The sequence below is a fragment of the Pinus tabuliformis genome, chromosome 6, assembly GCF_031772625.1.
Source record: "Pinus tabuliformis cultivar Carrire ecotype Pingquan chromosome 6, CPIR1, whole genome shotgun sequence".
NCBI classification, from domain to species: domain Eukaryota; kingdom Viridiplantae; phylum Streptophyta; class Pinopsida; order Pinales; family Pinaceae; genus Pinus; species Pinus tabuliformis.
The window spans coordinates 1851670368-1851694229 of NC_142292.1; the positions used below are offsets into that span (position 1 = coordinate 1851670368).

Consider the following 23862-nt stretch of genomic DNA (forward strand, 5'->3'; position numbering starts at 1 on the left):
ATGGCACCTATCGATTGAAGGGTAGAACAAGGACATGTCGCTTCCCCTTGGGGGTTGAGAACACCTAATAGAGTTGTTTATTAACCACTTTTATCTAGGAAGGTAACACCATTACGTGACTAAGGCCCTAATTTTGGAAGAGAAGACGCATATGAAGTGTCATTATGCCCATTTTTTTCAAGCTTGGTTCACGTAGATGCAATAATGATTAATGTACCTGATGATGAAAGTTGCAGCATTGGATATTGTTTGTAATTGGCTGGTTGTTCCATCTATAGGTTTGGGCAACTTAATTGGGGTCCAGGTCCTCCAGAGGAACATATTGATACCCACAGGTGATGCGTTGAGAGCAGTGAGACCCCGAACAATTGTAGAGCATTATTCATAGCCATGGGCACCTTCAGCACCACAAAGATCATGCATTTGCCCTATTATTCACAAGATGATACACCGGGACCAGTTTGCCCCCAGCTAGCCTAGCCGTATATACATGGTGTGGTAGTTGATACAGGACCCAGGTTAAGGTTGTCTCAGAAGAGGGTCTCTCCACAACTCCAAGTCGTTCTCGGAAAGTCGAGAATTTGACCTTTCTCAGGGGCTTCGTCAGAATATGGGCGACCTGCTCATCAGTCCCAATGTGTTGGAGCCTTATTGCTCCTCGTTGTACCATATCCCGGTTAAAGTGGTACCTGATGTCTATGTGCTTGGAGTGATCATGAAATACGGGATTCTCTGATAATCGGATCCTACTCTGGTTGTCGCAGAGGATCACGGTGGTATGTAGCACGTGTCCAAGCAACTCACTGAAGATCTTCCCAATGTTCCACCAAGGTTCCGGGACGAGGGGGCGAGGGAGCGAGGGGGCGCGGGAGCGGCCTATGCAAAAGCTCCCTACCATTTTTTAGGAAACGTGGGGGAGCGTCAGGGTCTTAAAAATTTATAAAATAAAATATAATTTATTAATTGAGTCCACTATGACAATTTGGTTTGAATTGAAAAGCTGCAAAGCATGATCATTGATATGAATATCGTTTGACATTATCCAAATTTATAATATCATATAAAATAATAAATTTAAAATTCTAATTCAGCTTGGTCAAATTCTAATTTAGATTTTGGTCAGGCAGAGGGAGAGCTTCAGCTTGATAAGGTAGCCACTGAATTTTGTGAAAAGGTAAATGAACAGATCAGGAACACTGCATTGGCAGTAGAAGGGGTAACTACAATGGGTTGTCCAGCTGTATTGAATCCAATAGCTAGAAAGTTTGTTATATTATATATAATATAGACAGTGCACCATATGCTGAAAGAAGAGTTTTAGTTGCAGGAGAGATGAGAAGATCACATGAAAGAGTTTCTGACAGTTTACTATCAAATGACATTGACTGCAGGATGACCATCTGCGAACCAACTTGGGTGACCAACGATGGCATGGATAATTTGTCTACCTTATTAGAGCAATGCCATGTAGTTCAAACTTCAAACTAGCAGTGTATTTCAGGGGTGAAAATAATTTTCAGACCTGAGAATTCAAGCTGAGCAACTGTGGTCTGTGTAAATTTTGTAACTGTATAAATTCATATATAACGACAGTTCCTGAGATTTCTTGCTGCCCATAGTATTTTGTCATGCTTGCAGTAAACGCATGTTAGTCTATAGTCCACCCAATTATTTCCCACATGACATAGGTGCTGCTTTTATAGTTTGTATGTCAAATGTCATGCAAATTAAAAACACAAATTGAATGTCTCATATTCTTTGCCTGTCACTCCAGTTATCTCCCCACTGTAATCCAGCCATCAATTGAGAAAAAAAGAAGTTTTAAAAGGGAAAATTCATGTACGTGCTATATGGTCCAACAAATTTCCATGATACTGACCCTCTAAAATAACGCTCTTTGAAACCAAAATACAGCACAAGACGTTATCCCCATATAGAACATGAGTAGCTTTGTACCACTTTAGGTCTATTAAATCATAAACTATAAGCAAGGCCATTTTTTTGGGAGCATGGGGAAACGTCCCCTCAGGGAAGGGAAACGTTTCACTGGCACGTCCCCCTGAGTTTCCTCCATTTTGGGAGCGTGGGGAAACGTCCCCTACTCGTCCCCAAGTCCCCGGAGCGCGGGGGAGCGAGGAAACTAGACCCCTAAGGGGGGGGGGGGGCAAGTCCCCGTGGAACACTGGATCTTCCTCAACCAGACAGCTTCACAGGAGGCCATACTCGCAGCTATATATTAGGCCTCAACAGTGCTCAAAGCAACTGACTTCTACTTCCTACTCATCCAGGATATCGAAGAAAAACCTAAAGAGAAACAACACCCAAAAGTGCTCTTGCAATCCACCACACTGCCTGCCCAATCAGCATCAGAATAACCATGCAACCTTACATTTCCGACAATGTATCTCAATCCATGAGTGATTGTGCCCCGAAGATATCTCAGAAGATTCTTGGCACCAATCCAATGTGAGTGATGAGGCTCAACCATATATTGGCTCAACGTGTTAACTGCAAAACATATATCTGGACGGGAGTTCACCAAGAACATCAATGCTCCTATGAGTTGACGATACTCAGAAGCATTTCCCAATTCAGGTCCGGTAGCACTACTGCATAACTTCTTAAAGTTAAGCTCCATCGGGGTAGTCACAGGCTTGCAGTCCACCATCCCAAATCTTTCCAATATCTTCACAACATATTTTCCTTGAGATAGGAAAATTTCTCTTGGCTTTTGCCAGATCTCCAACCCTAGGAAGTAGTGCATCAGTCCTAGGTCCTTCATCTCAAATTCAGAATCCAACTCCCTCTTACGTTTGTGAATGAGAGGGTCTGCACTTGTCAGAAAGAGGTCGTCCACATAAAGTACCAGTATGAGAGGTTTATCACCATCAACCTTAAAGTAAACGTTTGGATCGATTTCACTTCTAGTGAATCTCATCTTCATCAGATAGCTATCAATCCTCTCATACCAAGCCCGAGGTGCTTGCTTCAATCCATAGAGAGCTTTCTTCAACCTGCATATATGAGATTCCTGGTCATGAACCTCAAACCCCTTGGGTTGTTCCATATAGTCTTTGAAGTGACGGAACCAGGTGTATACTTCATCCTTCCAAGAGCTTACGGGCATCATACCAGATAAATCTGAGGTCTTGCTATTACTTGAGGGGAATGGTCCCCTTGTAAGTTTTCCCTCGGTACATCTCGAACATATACCTTCATGCTCTACTTTGAACTCAGGCATCCCTGTCACCATCTGTCTCACATCGGATAAGGCCTTATAATGAAGATGGGCAAACCTTCGGTGCCACAGTTCAGATTGTAGAGATGTGTTGCAAGACATGGCCCCCAATGGACTTCTTTCAATTTGATACAAAGTGTCAATCCTGAACCCAAGAGTAAAAGCATCTTTAAAATTCATTTTCCAAACACGTACCTTTCCATCGATGAATGCGACCTTGTAACCTTTGTCTTCCATTACCGGAATGGACACCAAGTTCTTCTTGAGATCAAGTACATAAAGAACTTCTTGTAAATGAATCGTGTTACCCTGATTCAATTTAAGGGTAACATTCCCTACACCCTTTATGAGATAGGTGACATTGTCTCCAAGAATAATCTCCAAGTTTGTTTCCTTCTCTATTAGATTAGAGAGAGCTTCCTTGTATCTGGTGAAGTGTCTTGAAGCACCATTGTCAATTAGGCAATTCCCCAAAGTGTCCGGAGGAGAGGTAGTGGAGAGGGCTGATATAAGATAGTATTCCTTTTGCTTATTGTTAACAACATTTGATTCTTCATACCTGGAGTTCCTTGCTTTCTTGGAGGGTCGACCATTTCCTTGATGTCCCGCATTTCTTTTTCCTTTGCCATTGTACTCGTCATTCCTTTGATCATTGTTGTTGAAGTTGCCCCTAGAATGATTGTGATCATCATCATGTGATGTGTCCCTTCTATTTGGACACTCCCTTGTATAGTGGCTAAACTTATTGCAAGCAAAGCACCTGCTACAAGTATGCTTTTTTCACTTCTCGAATATGCCCTTGTTTTTTTTTGGTTAAGATCTGGAAATTGAAAGAGTAGTTTTTCTAGAAGAAATGAAGAGTTGTTTTTTTTCTTCTTTTCATTTCCAATTCCAATTATCAAAAAATGGCTTCTCGAGTGAAAGACGCAGCTTGGTTGGTACTAGAGGCCAAATTGTCCCATGTGCATAACCAATAGAGAATATTGGGGAAATTAGGAAGGAGTTGCTAGAAACATTTGAGAAGTTTGAGGAAGACAAAGCTAGAAAAAAAGCAATAGAGGTTGAAATAGGGAGGAAGAGGATTCTAAAACACATGATGGCTGCCAACCCCAATTTTGATGATGAGGGCTCTTCATCTATCCCTTGTACTGATGCATCCAACCCATTTCGCTATGCTCCTCCCTCTTTGGAGTCTATTCAAGAAAAAGGTTAAGGGTAAAATTAAAAAGAAGGGTGGTATCAAAAGTTATTTCTCACTCTCCTCTCCCTCTGATAGTGCACATGGTCCTCAAGCTAATAGAAGTCAAATCCAGCCTACTTTAGATGACCATTGGAAGAAAGAATTGAGAGAAACTGCTTGTGATTACATAGTGTGATGGTGGCATGATGCTAATATCCCCTTCAATGATGCCCGTTCACTCTATTATGAACCTATGTTTGATGGCATCATTGCTGCATGAATTAAGGGCATCTCTTTTGCATAAAGAGGTTATGTCCATTGAGGAATATTTGAAAGATTTCAAAAGCTCATGGGTGAAAATGTTACGAATAAAATAGGCAATGTTATGAATAAAATTATAAATAATATAAATATAAATAATTGTAATAATGATTAGTTAATTAATAATGAGTTAAACAAAGGCATGTCTAAGGAGACATTACTGCTCGTGAAAGGGTGCTTACCTGGCTATATATACAGGACCCTCACTCTCATATGTATCATTCATGTTCATACATTCAATATATAATATTTGTATCCTCAATGGATATCTTCATATTCCAAGTCCTTTGGAGTATTTAATTCGAAGAACGAACTTTGTTCTCTTCATTTGGTATCAGAGCAGTTCAATCCTCTCGCCGCTCCACTGCTGCACAGAGCCACGCTTGCCGATCCAGGTCTTTGGCCATCAACTTTGCGTCAATGTTCTTGTTGTCACAATTGAAGCAGTTTGCTACACAAGCTTGGAGTTTCTCCGTCGCTGATTTGACATGGGCCCTTGGCCATTTAAAAAAAAAATTATTAGGGAAAAAAACTTTTATATATATATATAAATAAAAATAAAAAATAAAAAAATAATATTTAAAAAAAGGGAGTGAAATAGTTATATTAGAAAAAGAAAAAAAGAAGTATAAACAAAGAATTATAAAAAAGAAAAAAAAGAAAAAAAAATATATTTATTAAAAAGAGAAAATTTAATTAAATAAATAAATAATAATAAAAACAAAAACAAAAACTTACCTGTCCTTGCTCGAAGCTTCAGTCACCATGTTTTGCACAAACACCAACAACCCAAACCAGCTGCACACTCATTTTTCTGCCGCTAGTCATTGAAGCCCAAATCAGCTGTAGCTGTCCCACCGTAACGCGCAGCCTGTAACACCGTCTCACCAAACGTTCATTCCGCGCCATTGCCTTCGTAATAAATGTTATATCCCTGCAACGTTGAGCCTTGAAATCGATTTGAACAGGTTTCCCTTGCCGTGGTTACACTAGTTGCAGGTGACCAGCACGACTGTTCGGTCCATCCGTCTGTGCACGCTACCACCAATTTCCGCTTATTGCAGCCGCCCGCCCCTGCAACACAGTCGCAAATTGCCAAATCCGCATCATCCGTTCATGCAACTGTGATCCCGTTCTTAATTTCCCCATTGCCGACTGTGCAAATGTTGCGGAGCTCAAAGGGTTGAGGGGTTCTTTCATGTTTTTTTCAACACACTAACTTCTACTCCACGTGACTAACTATTGGGTCGCGTCTTATCACAAATTCTTTTAATTTGTCAGCGAACCTAAATTAAAAGAGTTTAATCAATATTCAATTGAAAAAAATCAAAAGATAAGTGGAACGAGAATATTTAAAAAAGTTGTTGCGGAGACCTTTATATTTATATATATTTATCCACTAAAAAATTAGGAAAATTAAAGGTGATCTTAAGGATAAAGTGAATAAGTGGAAAAAAAGAGATTAATAAAATACCAAGTGATTATATATATATATTTTAAATCATTAACATTAGTGAGCTTAAGAAGGGTAATTGTATTATTTAGGGGAATATCTTTTGAAGGTATAAGGACGTATTTATAAAGAAAAGAGATAAAAAATAAAAAAGGTGTTTATTTGAAAAAAATATTATTATAGAGGAAAAAAGAAGGTGATTTTTAAGTGTGAAGTTATAAGGTAGAAAGATTTTATTTCTCAAAAGGGAACATTAGTAAACAATTTTATTCTAAGGTTTGACGTTTTAAGGAATAATATAAGGAGGTATTTATAAGAGAAAAAATAAAAAAGGGTGTTTATTTGAAAACAATATTATTATAGAGGAAAAAAGAAGGTGATTTTTAAGTGTGAAGTTACAAGGTAGAAAGATTCTATTTCTTAAAAGGGAACATTAGTAAACAATTTTATACTAAGGGTTGAAGTTTGAAGGAATAATATAGTTCGAAAGGCTATTGGAGGGATTTGAAGTAAGTTTATCTTGAGAAAGAAAAATGATATCTAATTCGGAATTGAAGGAAGGAAGATTTTTAGAAACCTTACCAGGTTATGCTAAAGTGCTATTTAACATGAAGGGAATTCTCGCAGGAAAAGATGTTACTATTTCTATCTCTCCCGTTGAAGATAAAAATTTGTAACACCTAAAATTGCAAACCAATTAGTGATTCCGGAGTCCAATATAATCGAAAAATTAGACTGTTTTGGCAACAAAAAATATGACACAACTAATTTATAGTTAAACATTAAGGATTATACGTTTATATCGCAATTCTCTGTTTAATCCCTATGTAATGACCCAAGTGACATTATTATGTGATTACCATGGATGGAAACCTTAGGTTCCTTCATCCTGAATACGAAAAATAAGTTTTTGACATTTTCATATAAAAAGAAAAAAATAACACTTCAAGATGTTACATTGAAGCCAAATTTAGTAACACCAGATGACATACAAGATATTTCAATAGTAATTTTTCAAGAAGGTAAAAAAGTTCTACAAAATATGCAAGAGAAATTGAGAAGATCACTGTTGACAAAAATGAAGAAGTTTCTCGGCTTAAAAACCATAGTGAAAAATTACTGACACAAATTAAGAAACTTAAGAAGGATAAGAAGTCGTTAGAAAACAAGGTACAACAACTTATCGAGAAGGAAGCATCAAATGTAGGAATTCAAATTGACGAAAAAACAACAGATATTGATCCAGTGAATGTCACAACTCAGGAAGAAGACAAACAAGTTGAAGAAAATACAAACTTAGATGTTGCAGTTCAGAGAATGAACATCCCAAGTGAATGTTCCGTAACCAACTCAACAACATCTTCGCTAGAAGAAAATCAAAAAATTGCCACACACCCAATAAGGGAAAGTCCAACCAAAAAAGCTCCATATTGACATCCAAATCATGAGAGTAGACAACTCAATCAAGGTACGTATATGTACCATTCAGAATAGAAACAACAAGCTGCCGTTCAGAAGAATATTGAAATAACCTCAATCCAGTCCTATGATGACAATTCATTACAAAATTCTAATGATCAAAATATTCCACAGAAGATTAATCTAGGATGGTCTGATCCCTTCTCAGTGCGACAATTTTGTTTGTCACTTAGAAGATCATATCAACTTGTATCAATGAAGATGACAGTGCTAAGACAAGAAGACATTTGAAACCGAAAAAGAGATCAAGCCTTTTGTATTAACAAGCTTTGAGGACAAAGCTTTTTTGAGGATGAAGACAATATTACGAATAAAATATATAAATAATTGTAATAATGATTAGTTAATTAATAATTGGTTAAACAAAGAGGCATGTCTAAGGAGACATGATCGCTTGTGAAAGGGTGCTTGCCTGGCTATATATACATGACTCTCACTCTCATTTGTAAGATTCATATTCATACATTTAATATATAATATTTGTATCCCCAATGGATAACTTCATATTCCAAGTCTTTTGGAGTATTTAATTCGAAGAACAAACTTTGTTCGCTTCAGAAAACAGGATGTACCATCATGTCAGATGGATGGATTGGTCAAAAGATTTGTACCATTATAAATTTTCGTATCTTTTGCCCATAGGAAACCATGTTTCTAAAATCAGTTGATGCATCTAATAAGGTGAAAGATGCACACTTGTTGTTTAAGCTTTTGGATGAGGTTGTTGAAGAGGTGGGCGTGGCTAATTTTGTTCAGATCATCACAAATAATGCCTCTATGTTCTTGTTAGTAAAATGCTAGAGGAAAAACACAAAACCATCTTTTGGACCCCATGTGCTGCAAATTGCATAGACTTCATGTTTGAGGATATTGGTAAAATAGATTGGATCAAGAACACTATAGAGCATGCCAAAAGCATAACAAAATATATCTACAATCACTCATGGATTTTGAACTTGATGAGGAAAAACACAGGGGGAAAGGATCTGGTTAGCCTGCCATCACTAGATTTGCAACTCATTTTTTGACATTGCAATCTATGCTTTCCCAACATAAAAACTTGCAGAAAATGTTTTCCAGTGATGAATGGAATGGATGTCAATGGGCCCACAAACAAGATGGCAAAGATGTAAGAAAGAAAGTTAATGATGACACATTTTGGAAAAAGGTAGCAAAAATTGTGAAAATTGCTAAGCCACTAGTTAAGGTGTTGCAGTTGGTGGATGGGGAAAGATTGGTTATGGGTTTAATTTATGAGGCTATGGATCAGGCAAAGGAGCAAATAAAGGCAGCATAAAAGGATAAAGTGGCTAATTATGGGCCTATTTGAGAAATCATTGATCAAAGATGGAACAATCAACTCCATCGCCCTATACATGCAGCTAGGTATTTTATGAACCCAAGGTATCACTATAAAGCTCAACTGGGAGAAGATTTGATTGGGGAAGTGAAAGATGGATTGTATGAATGCCTTGAGCGCATGGTCCTTGATGAGAGTGAGCAATTGGAGATACACTGACATATCACTTGTTTCAATAGAGCCACAGGTACCTTTGGAAAAAATCTAGCGATGATTACAAGAGAGGCAGATGAGCCAGGTAAACAATTTCAATTTTCAAAGTCTTATTTTGTTAAATTGTTTATAATTTGAAAGTTGGATATAATTTGTTGAACTCGTTACACAACTATGTTTTTTGCAGCACACTGGTGGGAGGCATTTGGTAGCAAGTGTCCTCAATTGCAAAAGTTTGCAATTCATATTTTGAGTCAAAATTGCAGTGCTTCTGGGTGTGAGCGCAATATGTTTGTCTTTAAGAGGATTCACACGAAGAAGAGAAACCGTTTAGAACAAAAACAGTTAAATGATCTAGTCTTCGTCCAATACAACCTTCGACTAAGACGCAACTAATTGCCAAACAAAAGACCTGATACAAATCCCATTGTGTTAGAAGCTAGGAAACCGGATTCATCCTAAACCCCCTGCGAATCCCGAATCCGGCGAATCCGACACGATTCGGTCTGGATTCGTGTCCAAATCACAGGACACGTCGTGTCCGTTTCGGACACGTCGTGTCCGAGGGCGTGTCGCGATTTTAGGACACGTGTCCGGTTTCCAGGACTCGCTAAGCTCAGCGCAGGTATGAAAAGGGCATGTTTGCTCATTAATATTTTCATTTGGTAAGTGATTTGTGCTGTTGCAGCAAGGAGTAGAGCATTTTGGCAGCTTCATAATCAAGTCTAGGCCCTAGTATTGATATGCTATTCATGGTAATGTTAAATTCTTAAAGTAAAAGTGACATTCTCCTTAATCTTCATTTTCATCCTTTTACTTAAATTTTTAACATTACCATGAAATGACTCAGGATGTTTGAGAGTGGTTCCGGCCTCATTGGATTTCATATGGAGAAAGTAGAATTTTAGATTTGATTAAAAATCCAGCAGACTTATCAGTTTTTCAGGATTTTAGGATTGGGGGATTGCAATGTTTCCATTGAATTTTGTCATGTATTAGGGTATGGAACTCGTATTTAATCAAGAGCACCAAACCAAGAGCTTCTGAATATGTCGCTCCCGCTCCCATTTTCGCTCCCGCTCCCAAGTAACACTGTTCCTGATGATATGGGTCTGGACACCATTGTTGAGTTGGCATTGGCCAACATGGATCTCAATGATCCAGTGCTAGAGCCTGTTAGATTTGATGACTTAGAGGGGTCAGCCTCCATACCAGCAGATGCAAAGGCGACTATGGATACAGGGGAGGAGGAGGATGTAGAGGAGAGCAGTGGGGACCATGATGATGGGGACAGTGATGCTGATTGATGCCTTGAGGCTTGTATACCTGTAGTTGTTTTATATTTTCTATTTCTATTTGCCATTGGCATTGCACCAACACTACCTATGTAACACATTTTGATTTGATGACTTAATGAGAAAACTACAGTTGTCAGTGTGTTTATCTTACTATCTTGTAGTTGTAAGTTGTCTTTCAGTTATGAATTATGAATCATGATTTAAATTTTTAATAGATTTATCATTTATGTGACCAGTACCACTGACATTTATTTGAATTTTGTATGTACTATGCATGCTAATAGCTATAGATGAAGATCTATGTTTGAAATCAATAAATTTGTATCATTAATTAAAATTTGTGTAAGAAATATGATAATATCTACTTTTTAATATATATATATATATATTTTAAATATATTATATATATATATATATATATATATATTTTAATAAAATAATATATAACGTGTCCTGTTCCGGGGGGTCAGCGTGTCCCGAATCCGACACCACGTATCCCGAATCCTACGTGTCCCGAATCCCCGTGTCAGGTGACTTAGGTTAGAAGATATTGATCCAACCCCAGATTGGGTAGTGGAGACTCAACTAGCAGAGTTTGACCCTGACGAGGATATTGATGTTGATGTTGATTTGGAGTTGGATGCATTAGAGATTGTTCAGTTAGATGCAGATCCACTAGTACCAGACCCAAGTCCTCTAGCTGCATGCACTTCCTTTACTCAACCATGACGCAGATGCATAGCTCGTCTATCTTAGCGTGTAACTAGTACTAGTGCTACTACTTCTACAATTGTAGTTGGAGATCTTGATGAAGAGGAGGAGCCATGGGTCTGGCTCCGATTCAGTTGATGTTGCCTTGTCTAGTAGTAGTGACTAGTGATACTAATCACTAGATAGTATTCTGTATTAGTGACTTGTAGTCTTGCAGTTGTATTGTTTTGTTGTAGAGGTCATTTAGAGCCTCCTTGGTTATGTGTTTTTGTTATGATATCTACATATTACATGTATTGGATAGTGTACTAGGTTCCATTTTGATATAATAGATATATTCATGACTCATGAGCATACTTTAATCATATGTTGTCTTCTCTCTATTATTCTAATGCTTTGAGTTTGGAAACATGAATGAAAATCTTTAAAAATATGTTTTTTTCATAAAAAATTAAATATTTAATGTATTTTTTACAAAGACAGAGTCAGTGGAATCAACTAGGCTGAGTCGATACTAAGTCGGAGTTCGAGTCGTAGTTCACCCTTGTCCGGTTCCAAGTCCGAGTCTGAGTTTTAAAACTATGGTAATGCACCCTGTGGATTGAATGCCTACGGGAGGACAAAGTAGCCTAATCATCCATGTAGGCCGTAGTCTTGATAAAGGGAGAAAAACCCAATTATCCAATGTTTGGGGCAACATTGGGTAAATTTTGGGTTGGCTGGGGCAAAAAGGCCCAAATTGGGGGTTGCACTTGCAAACCCTTACATTAGAGTGCACCCCATCAGAAAATCTATAGATAAACGGGAGTTGGAATCATTTTGCATCATGGATTTGGATTGGAATATTTCTGATTTTCTTGAGCCTGAAACTTTGAGGGTTTTAAGACCTCTTCCTTTTGATTAGCTTCGGTGGAATCCCACCCTATCTAATCATTTTTGTCTAGTTTCGATGGAGCTGATCCCACCCTACCTCCCTAGCTAGACACTCTTTTTCCTTGTGAAGGCACAAGTCATTGGAGCAGTCTGGTTCAATGTTGCACGAAGCGGGAGCGAAGCGGAAGCGCAGAGCGCGGAAGCGTCATTTTCCAAAAATCTAGGAAGCGAAGCGTCCGCGGAAGCGTCTGCTATATATATATATATTTTTATATTTTTTTGCATTTATACTCAAAACAAACATCCCAAATACCAAATTAATTGTAGAAGACATGAAAACATGCATATTTTTGCATAAATCAAGATAGATATGGCATCCATGATTCCATTGTAGTTACTAGTATGTACAACAATCATCTATATTCTAGCTATTACAAACATACATCAAATTTTTAAGCATATTATAAAACATAAAACATTTAAGCATATTATAAAACATAAAACATAGAGCATATTATGATTTATCTAGCAAGTGAGCAACTGTCAACATTTGTCATGTCCAAAATTCAAATAATAATGTTTACAAAATATGTCACTTGGTCACCGCCAAGCCAAAAAGGTTCAAAATTCAAATTCACAAGTCTACAAGTCTAATGAGTAATCTATGACAAAAAGAAGTAGATTGTGAATATATCTACTAATCTCTCCTCCTTCCACCACGAATAGAACGTGATGGCGGGCCTCCACGTGGTGGCAATGAAGAAGATGGTCCCTGTGTAAGTCGTGGCACTGGAACTGATGAAGAAGAACCCCCTGCCGTTGGTGTTGAACCATGGAACCTAGAAACCAAGGGACCAGATGGGGGTGGGGGTGGTGGCATATCAACACCCGTGTCATCATCCTAGAATCGCTCAAAAAATTCATGCAAAAAAAAAAAACACTGGTTAACAAAAAAATTAAAAACATGAATTAGAGAAATGCTTTATAAGGGAAAATTGGAAAATTCATACCACAATGGACATACCTGGATAAGAGAATCCTCTAATTGCTCTAGTCGCAACACTCCATCCTCCAAATTGGGCTCCTCTGGATTCTTGTCCCAAGTCAACAAGTCTTTATTAGACTTTGCATCTTCACAGTAATGGGACAACAATCGCAAGTTGTAATGAACATAAACCAAGCTCTCTGCCCGGTCTAAATTCAACCTGTTCCTTTTAACACTGTGGATGAAAGAATAAGAGCTCCAACACCTCTCTGCAGAAGAAGTGTTTACCACCTGTGATAGCACCCGCAATGCCAAACTCTGTAGAAGTGGAGTAGGCCCTCCATGCATGTTCCACCACTCAAGAGCAGAAAAATGCTCTCGATCTTGAATTGCATGCATGCTCCCAAATGGACCAGTGTTGCTCGTATAGTTGCTCACCTGTCTCCGTACCAATGCAGCCTCCTCATTATCAGGGATTAATCTACTCAATGCAGCCATATATTTTTCGTGAACCTCTCTATCTTGGTGTGGTTTTTTCCTGCTTCCCCCCCCAGGTGCTGGTTTTGAAAGCCATGATGGATGATAGTATTTAGGTGTCAAAACATATGCTAATGCATGCAATGGAACATTTAGCATTTCCCATCGGTTTTCCACCTCTGCACGAATATAATTGTACAAGGTGGTATCTCTAGGCTCAACAATGTCTTTAATCTGCCCCAACATGCTATCCATTTGCTCATACACCTCCCCAATTACTGGTCGATTTGAATCTGCAAACTTGATCATGTAATAAATTGGTTTGGTGAATTGCAAAACATATTTAACCTGTGACCAAAAGTAACTGTCAAGAACAGTGTCCTTGACTGCATTAGCACCATCTGTGTCAGTGTTAATTTCATCCCATGTTTCAGCACACACCAGATTAGTTAAAGCTTGTCTCACCCTCACTAGCCGCCTAAAGGTGAGGTAATAACTAGCAAATCTTGTCTTTGCAATTTTAAGCAATTGCAACTTGGAGTAAGTGCCATAGAAGTAGTTTACCCTTGTATGCCCTGTGATGAATTTAATGAGCTGCTTCCCTTTCCTGTAAACCTCAGCAATCCACCCACAATCTTTGTGTTTCACAATATCATGCATCAAAAGGTTCAATGTGTGAACCAGGCACCCAGACCAAAAGATGTGTGGATGAGTACGCTCAATAATTTTTCCTGCTGCCTTACAATTTGCTGCATTATCTGTGATCACTTGAACCACATTATTCGGACCAACATCTTTGATTGATTTCAATAGGAGATCTGCAATGTTTTGTGCAGTTGCACTGATGGAGGAGGAGTCATGAGATGCAATAAATACTGCACCACTAGAAGAAACACCAAGAACATTTATCAAATGTTGGTTTCTAATATTTGTCCACCCATCTGATACAATGGATACCCCAGAATCCACCCACTCATGTGTAAAACGTGTCAAAGCTCTTTGAACCTTAGCTTTTTCTCTTTCTAATAACACTGTTCTAGCTTTCTCATAGTTGGGGGCCTTGTATCCTTTTGGGGCTTCATTGATGGCCTTTACCATGTCATGCCAATAGGGAGAGCGAAGCACATTGAATGGTACACCGCAAGCACAAAGAAAACGGACTATCTTTCCATCCACATCATCCCTCCCAGCAACATTAAGGAAATCCCCTATTGTTTTTCTACCTCCAGAGGTTGCAGAAGTACCATGAGGAGATGGGCAACTACCAAATTTAGAGGTTGCACTTGATTCAGAATGAGTTTTTTGTTTCTTGTTTTTTTGTTGTGCAGCCATCTCTATTTGGATGTATTTTGTTCTTTGTTCAGCTGAAATTTTTGGGCAAATTTGTACCCCCACAGAACCCTTTTTTTCATCACTGTCCAGCACCCCACAAAGATGCCTCCTCAGACGGGTATATGAACCACAATATGGTTTTCCTCCATGACAATCATGAGGGCACATCCATTTGTAAGATCCACCACCCTTTCCCCCATCAAGTTTGGTCACATAGTTTCACAAGGGTGTTGTTGTACCTTTCCCATCTTGTGCTTCAGTGTCCCCTTCAAGTTCATCCCCTTCCTCTTCAAACCCTTCCTCCTCATCATACATTGGGTCGCCAAGTTCATCCCCTTCCTCTTCCCCTCTATTCCTCACCTTTGCCATCATTAAAACCAAGAGTGGAATGATACATAGAAGCCAAAAGAACACCATCTTGGAATATGGATATAGGTGGTGGACAACCTGTAAATAAAGGAGCAAGTAGAAACAATGGGAAAGAGTAGGAGAGGGAGGAGAAAAATACAATTTTTTTTTCAAAAAAACAAGGGAGTTTGGGGTTTGAACTTACCTCTTTAGCTCTTGTAGATGAAGTCCTCCAAGCTCTTGCTCCAAGCTCCTCCTCCTTCTCCTAGCTCCTCCTTCTTCACTCCTCCAAGCTCTCCTCTCTTCTTCTCTCCTTTCCTCTCTTCTCTTCTCCTCTCCTCTCTTCTCTTCTCCAACTCTCATAAACTCAAAGTGAGAAAATGAGAAGAGAATGGGGGCTTTATTCTTTTCTAAACTCACCCTAAACTAACCCTAACCTCACCCTAACCCACCCCCTCATGCTAAGTTAAGTGAACTTTTTAAAAAAATTAAAAAAAAAACCGAGTTTGATAGCTGACCGCGCGGATTCATATGGAAGCGCGCTTCCGGGCCTCGTGAAGCGTGCGCTTCCGGGCCTGAAGCGTTGCGCTTCCGGAGGCCCGAAGCGCCCTCCGAAGCGCGGATCCGGGCCAACGCTTCCATAATTCCAGGAATCGTGAAAAAAAAAGGAATCGCGCTTCAGTAAATTTGGAATCGCGCTTCGCCTAGAGGTTCCGGAACGCTTCCGTACGGGACGCGATTCCGGCCTCGGATCCAGGGGGGGGGGGGCGATTCCTGCAACACTGGTCTGGTTTGGTTTAAGAATTAAAGAGTTTACTCTTTCTTGGCACAACATATATTGTTGGAGTAGTTCTGGTCTGATTTTGGCATACAAGGAAAAATCTGTCTGAGGCTGTTCATTAAGCAAAGGTCATCCCTATTTTTGAGCGGCTACCATAAAGGCTCTCTCTACACAGACAGCGAAGTCTCCTTTGTACATTCTCCGAAGTTGGTTTGATCACCGAGTCTGGTTGAGGGGGGATCACACTGCAGAAATCAACCCAGGCCTCAGGCCACAGACTGAGATGTCTGTGGTTGTACAATGAAGCTACAACATTGTCCAGGGGGGCAAGTGAGGCTGCGGCTAGCCATAAATGAAGGAGCCAAAACCCACTGTAGCGTCTGCTCCATTCTGGCAACCATTCCGTGCTCTTTTAGGGCATGCAGATGCCCTCAGGGGAAGCAACCGAATTCCAGTGAATCTACTGCCCAGGTCTGCACTTGTTCTCAGGTCTATTTGGGCTCCTGTTGCAGTAAGTTTAGAAGCAGGCTTCCAAAAAAAAGTCATGACCATACGGCACGACGGTATGTATGGACTTGAAAATTCTTCACAACCAATGGCTGACAACAATCTGTAATTTGTCATACTATACAGGGCCACGTTTAATCAGTTAAATAGCAGCTGTACGGTACTGTTGGTGGATGCACAGTGATGAACTATGAATGTTGAACTGTGTACAGCAGTAATGTATGATATGATAGCACTGTAGACTTTTGTTAATTTTTTTTTCTTTGGTGGTTTTATTTTTCTCACCCAATTCGATTTTTATGTTAGCTGATGTAACTGGTGTGACCTGCCAATTTATTAATTTTGTACAGACTTTCAATTTAAGTAGCAGAAATTAAATTGGTGACTGTACACTAGGTTTTTGCAGTGAGGAAGTGGACGACTATTTTAGATGTTGGGAAATGTACAGTGACAACTAGCGGCGGACTGCAGATGGCAGCTGTGGTGGTCGTTGAGCAGTTGGGGGCTGCAACAATTTATTTATTTTTTAATTTTCCTTTTCTTCCTTATATGTATATGCTCTTTTTTTTCAATACTTCCTTTCCTTTCTTTTCTTTTGTTTTTTTAATATAAATTTATGATTTTTTTTTTTTTCAACCATTTTTTCAATACTTTCTTTCTTTTATTTTTTTATATAAATTTATGATTTTTTTTAATTATATTTCTTTTTATATAAATTTTTTCCAATGGTCAAGTGCTTGATAGCAAATCCAACAGAATGGAGAACCTCCAACTATGTAGCGAAACGCTTGAATTGCAACGGCAACAAGGTTGATGAAAATTGATGGCCAAGGGCTGGATCAGACTGGTTCTCTACGACGGTTGAGCGGCTAGAGGATCGAACAACTTTGATACCGATGTTATGAACAAGGTTCGTATACTCAGAGGAATGCTCTGATAACAATGTTACAAACAAAGTTCGTATACTCAGAAAGTTAATTACTCCAAAATACTTGGAATATGAAGATCTCCATTGGAGATACAAAAATATGTATTAAAATGTATGAATGAGAATGATTACAAATGAGGGTGAGGACCTGCTTATATACCTAGGCAGATACCTCTTCACCAACGGTCATGTCCTTAGGGACATATCTCGTCATTAAATAATTACTAGTTAATTAATTATTATTTACATTATTTGTATTATTTTATATATTTTATTCATAACAGACTGAAGAATCATATTTATTACTGCTGGATTATTGAAGAATCATATTGCTATATTGCCTAATGTTAAGTGAAAGTGAATGAATGTACGCTGTTGTCATATAAAGGTTTGTTTTTATTGGAAACCCTAGATAAATGTAAACCCTAAGGGCAAAATTACCCGAGGACACTACGGGAAAATTGCTCCTACACTATCGGTTTCCATGTGCACAGCTTGATGAATGATAAGTATTTTCTGCTGTTAAATTCAATGGGTAAATCTTGCGTAATTTGTTGTTAGAAATTATGAATGTTGTGTGTGAATGGTGTTATTCTACGCTTAGTTGCTGTAGAATGGTTTGCTGTTATGCTACTTTTAGACTGAATGCGAATTGTATAGGCAAATTAGATAAATGGTTTTAAAAAATCAGATTTTGGTTTTGCTAACTTAAATTCCACATCTAGTTGCATTAGAAATATAGTGTGAGCTACTTGCAGTCAGTATTTGAGACTAATACAGGGCAAATTTTAAATTGGTCAAGTGGGTACCTGATTGCCATTGAGGGAGTATAGGTGGGTACCTCATATTTCGATGCAGAAGGAATAATATATTAAAGGGAGTACTATTTGCTAACTAAATCCTATTGTAGGTTTTTGTTGAAATTTAATTTATACAAAGCAAGGCACTATTGCATGTAAACAAAAGTAAATTATTAAGGGAGATAGGCACCCTTCTCCCTGCTTTCTAGAAAAAATTGATGCTGTCGTTCTATTTTGTCCCTAATAACATCTGTTTCTGTCTTGAGCTCAGGACACTTGATGTAATTATGGCTATTAATATGTTCACTTTGGCACAGTTAGCAAGAACTTCGTTTTTGTTTGATTCTATTGAAGTAAATAACATCATTCCAACTGGGAATAACTTATGAAATATTATCGTTCATTTAGGTAGTCACTTTGAAGGCTTAGAAGTTATTTTGCTAGTTGGTAGATCTAAGATTTTATCATCCAAAAATGTCTCATTCATTTTATATTTATCAACCGTTGTGATTCTCCTTTTGTTTTGCTATTTCTTATCCTCTGTCTATTTAAAATGCTTCTGACTAACTTGGCAGTAAGTGTGCCCTTCTCCAATTATTGGAATATTATAGAAGGAATGTAGCTGGGTTACAGCCCTCAAAAGACACCCTTTGGCTGAGAAACTGCAAGCAGGGGGAATCTACTCTGCAAAATATGCCTAGGGCTAGCACCTGGGCTCATTTGCATGGAGGCTTGCCTGGACACGTAAGTTTGCCCTCTTACATGGCTGAGATGATCCATGAGGGGTGAAACATGTCTCTGGGGGAATACGAACCATGGTGGAGGGATACAAAGAACCCCTGCTTTACCTGCAAATCCAGACTGTGTTGATGATTTACCATGAGGTTTTCATTTATTGTTCCTTTGAAATTAGTGCCAATGACCAATGTTAGCTAAGTACTTGATATCATAGTGTAATGACTACTTGGAATTTAAATTCTTAGGGTCTTCTTAGGAATGACCAGCCTTTGTGCCCAAAGGAACGAAGGCTTTTACATAGCAGTACACCACATGTATTGCTAAGAAAGTTGATGCTTGAACAACTGCCATAAACATTAACTAGAACTGTTTGATATTTTGCCACACATGGGTCTAGTTTTGTATTGATGACCTCGCAGGCTGACTATTTTACAGTCTTAAATTATACATTTCAGTGAAAGCTAATGCTATCTTGGTTTTTTTGTGTTTGTTTGTTTGTCTATTTTATTGGTGTAGATTCTAGTGTTCTTTTTTATGTCTTATTAGCTTTCAAGGCTCAATAGCAATGGGTATCTAATAAGTTAAGGTTTTCTTCTTTTATGTTGTTTTATTGTGGTGTCATTTAATGTTTCTCCATCATGGTATGGAAGATTTCTAAATTCTTCCTTTTGGTATTTGTTCTATTCTTCAGATACACAGTTGCAGAAAATGCCTAGACGAAAGACTGACAAAGCATATGTTTTGGACAAAAAACAGCATTTAGCGAGATTAAATATTGTTGAAACAGGAAAATTTCTTCTGAAAAGGTATATGGTTTCTGTTTCATGTCCTCTCCATGTAACTATTTTAGAAAATTGCATTAGGAGTATATTCTTTTTTTTTTGAATAGGATCCTTGAATATATATTGATTTAAAAACACTGTATGAAAGGCACAGGGCAGCTTACTTCACACATCTTGCTTCTCCTTTTATTCCAGGAGTATGTCTACATTCTGGTTTCTAGTAGGTCTGTTTCCACTTACATCATCCTTCCCTTGACAGTGGGAAATTTGTTCGAAACTAGACCATGGATAGGCCCTCCAAAAGAATCCTAAGACAAACCAAAATTTGCAAAACATCATGATTGAAGCTAAGGGAGGGGGGAATACTCCCTTACTCCTTGCCACTGCAGCTCCCCTTTATTCAAGGTGGTGCCCAGATTTTCCATTTGATCCGCTACCACGTTTTGATCCCTTAAAACATGAAAATATTTTCTAACCAGCATCGGGTCATAGAGTCTTTGTATTCTTTGAAAGAATTTCTCAACCTCAAGTTTGGAGGAAGAGAGTCAGCAAATAAATGATAGCTTAGAGTTGCAGAATCTCCAATGATCAGCACTTCTTGAGCTCCCAATTTGCTCATTTGAACTAGACATTGATACATTGCATATGCCTCTGCCATATTATTCGTAGTTGTACCGAAGCCCTAGGCGAATCTGTACCTCATCTCTGCTCACAGAGTGATAAATCACTGTCCCTGGGTTTCCTTTGGATGCTCCGTCAAAAACCATAATGAATTCTGTTTGAGCTGAGATCCACTTGGGAAATTCCTCCTTGGCCAATCTGAGTTTCCATTTTTCCTTTGGCTGGGAGTTCTTTGGCTTATCTGGGAAATTCCTCCTTGGCCAATCTGAGTTTCCATTTTTCCTTTGGCTGGGAGTTCTTTGGCTTATCTTTAACTCTGTTAAGAGCATTAGGAATATATTCTATCAGTTGCAACCTTAGGCAAAAAACGGAAGCAATCGAAGAAACTTGTTTATTCCAGTGTGATAGAAATATTCAGGTGCTAATTTGTAGTAATTCCTGTTTTGTAAGTTGCATACATTCGTTTATCATTGCTTGATTTAGATCTTTTCAAACTGGAGTAATCACACAAGCATTGAGTGGGTAATCTGAAATTTTTTAGCATTTCTATCCAGAGATAGTATCAGTTCCACATAAATGACCATTGACTCATATAAAATGTTGGAGGCTATTAGTGTTGTCAACCTGAAAATTTATTAAGGCTTTTTAAGATAGTTCTAGTTGGAAGCACATGCTAGGGACTTTTTAAATGTGTAATTGACAAAATGTCCGCGATCCTTTCTCATTTTTGAGTACAAATCCATTGGTCTTTTTTTGGTTGACGTGGAAAAGAAAAATAAGTTTGTATTAATGAGGCCCAAAACAGGCCTACTGTTTTACATTTTTTACAAAACCATAAGGCCATTAAGATTCTGTCCACTCTCTAATTACTGACTCTGCATACTCAAAATGCCCTGCATGCATTGTAACTTTTCAGAATTATTAAAAGATACATACCTATTGACACATCAACTGTTGTCGCAGACTTAAAATGCCCTACATGCAGAGCTATATCCTTTGACAGCGTGACACATTATTTACATAGAAACATACTGATTTATCGAATGCTGGTTGCCATGTATTATAGGCCCGATTTCAAATCAGTTTTATGACTGAAATCTGATATGAATTCTGTTATTAACTTATTTTCCAACTATTAAGAATCTAAGAATGTGGGTTTCCACATTTATTCATATTTCTTGTGATATTTGTGGATACAAGCTGTGAAATAGCTTGAAACATCCAACGTTTTGGGTGGACACTCCACCCATTGTCAGGGACAATAAAAACTTACACACCACCCATCAGCAGGGACAATAGAAGCTTTTGAAAGCTTTTATTGTCCCTGATGATGTGTGGAGTGTCCACCCAAACATTGGACGTTTCAAACTATTTCAGACACAGTTTATATCCAGAAATATCACAAGCAAAAACTATTAAGAACCTACTAACTACCTAATGTCAGATTGATATTTTGAAATTGCAGTTATAATATAGCCAGGTCTGCTCATGGTAACAACAATATTCGGCAATTTGTAGTACAACAGATTCCATAATAACTGCAGTGAAATTCGGCAATGGTAGAATAGTAGCAGCAGATGTATATTCTGAGATACAGTACTGTGAAACTTTACAACAACAGTTTGAAGATGAGCAGCAGATGTAAATCTTAGCCAAAACAGAGCTTGACGTTATCTCAAATAATACAAAAATACTCTCCTGAGAAGGTATGGAAACCAACTCAAACCCAAAGTATCCAAGGGAAGTACGAGTCCTGCTCTTGGACCAGTTTAGTCTTTTACCAACTACCTGCAAGAAAGCAAAATGTTGAAAAAATATAGCAAGAAAGGCTCAATTTAACTTTAGCCTCAGTCAAATTGAGTAAATCGAATTTCCACATCAGCAGGACAACTTGGAGGCAGTTAACTTGTGTGACATGGCTCTTGTCACTTAGTTAGCTCAGTAAATTTGAGTTAGAGGGATTGTTGTTCAATTATGTGTGTGTGATTGCTAAATTTTAGTAATCCAGTTCAGTGATTTTCAGTTGCATTCAGTTAACTGACCTCTAACTATTGTGGAGTCAGTTGAAGGTCAGTTGTGTAGTGGGACAACAGTGTAACTCAAAGATTTCTCAGTTAACTGATCAATCAGCCCAAAATAGCTAGTGCATGCAAGGAACTCAAATTCCTTAGTTGAAGTGGATATGACAAGGCAGTGTAACATAAGTTGTAGACTAGTTTTGAGTGTACAGGTGTTGCATGGAATCAATAATTAATCCTTGGGAATTGCGCAATCATTTTGGAGGAAATTCCTAAGAATAGGGGCTAATTTCCTTAGGAATTGAGCAAGGAAATAGGGGCCTTGGTGAGCAAAGAATTGGTTAAGTGTTGGTTAGAGTTGTTCATTGAGCAGAGAAAACAATTATTCTTTTGCATGTTGAGCTCAGAGCTAGAGCTAGCAATTGTAATAGATTCTCTATTCATCTGATTAATGCAAAGAGGCTTGAGGGGTTTTTCCCAGTTGGGTTCCCCTAGAAATCATGGTGTATTCGCAGTTTTGCTTATTGCATGTTGTTCTAAATTGTGATTTCCATTCTGCAGATTAGTAGAGGAGAATTTGTGTCTCTTGATTTTAGTTCGAATTCTTGAGCAATTGCAATTCCTATCAAATTTCTACATGGTATCAGAGCCTCAAAATTCACATTAGAACCAACGTTTCGAACTTGTCTCTTAAGAATTTCGAATTTGTAGATTTCTTGCAGCGATTTTTCATTAGGATCGGGATAATGTCTTTCAATGGTCTGAGATTGGAGTATGCCCTGGACGGTAGCTTGAATTTCATAGCCTGGAAGGATCGAATGGAAGCAGTGCTTGATGACAATGTTGTGTTAGAATATCTTAAAATTGACATTGCAAAACCTCCATAGTCGGATGCACAACAATTAGCCCACTGAAAGAAGGATGTTGCAAAGACGAGGAGAATTATTTTGGGATGAGCTTGAAGGGGTCGGGGTGAATGTTGTAGAAGATGACCTGGTAAACCTGGCTCTTCTAGGCCTTCCAAAATCCTGGCACAACTACCAGGACTCTGTGAATGGAAGGGAAATTACCGAATTGGGAAAGGTTGTGGTTCGATTTGGTACAAGAAGAGTTCAAGAGAAATAACCAGGATGGAACATCATCCAAAGTTGAGGATGAAGAGAATTTTGAATTGGTTGGAAAGGGGAAGAAGGGCAAAGGGAAGAAGACCCAGAGCAAACCCAAGTCTAGCCAAAATAATGGCAAGAAGAAAGACATGAGCAAGATAAAATGCTTCCACTGCCACGAATTCGGGCACTATGCAACAAAATGTCCGCACAAGAAGTCTACCAAGAAGCCTTCAGGAGGAGCAACAGGTGAAGCACTGGCTTCACAATTCAAATTAGACTTCACCCTAATAGCATGCATGGCCAACACTATTATGAGGAGTGTGTGGTATCTTGATTCTGTTGCCTTGTTCCATATGATAGGGTGCAAATA

The 23862-nt window shown here is 38.4% G+C and overlaps 1 protein-coding gene across 1 annotated transcript in view; it reads left to right on the forward strand.

Moving 5' to 3' along the window:
• LOC149266413 (UPF0235 protein At5g63440) overlaps window positions 1–23862 on the forward strand; it is a 94243-nt gene that overhangs the window by 34938 nt on the left and 35443 nt on the right. The window contains exon 2 of the mRNA XM_089430529.1: window positions 19654–19768. Within this exon, the coding sequence (XP_089286655.1) occupies window positions 19654–19768 (115 nt within the window). The remainder of the gene's footprint in view (window positions 1–19653; window positions 19769–23862) is intronic.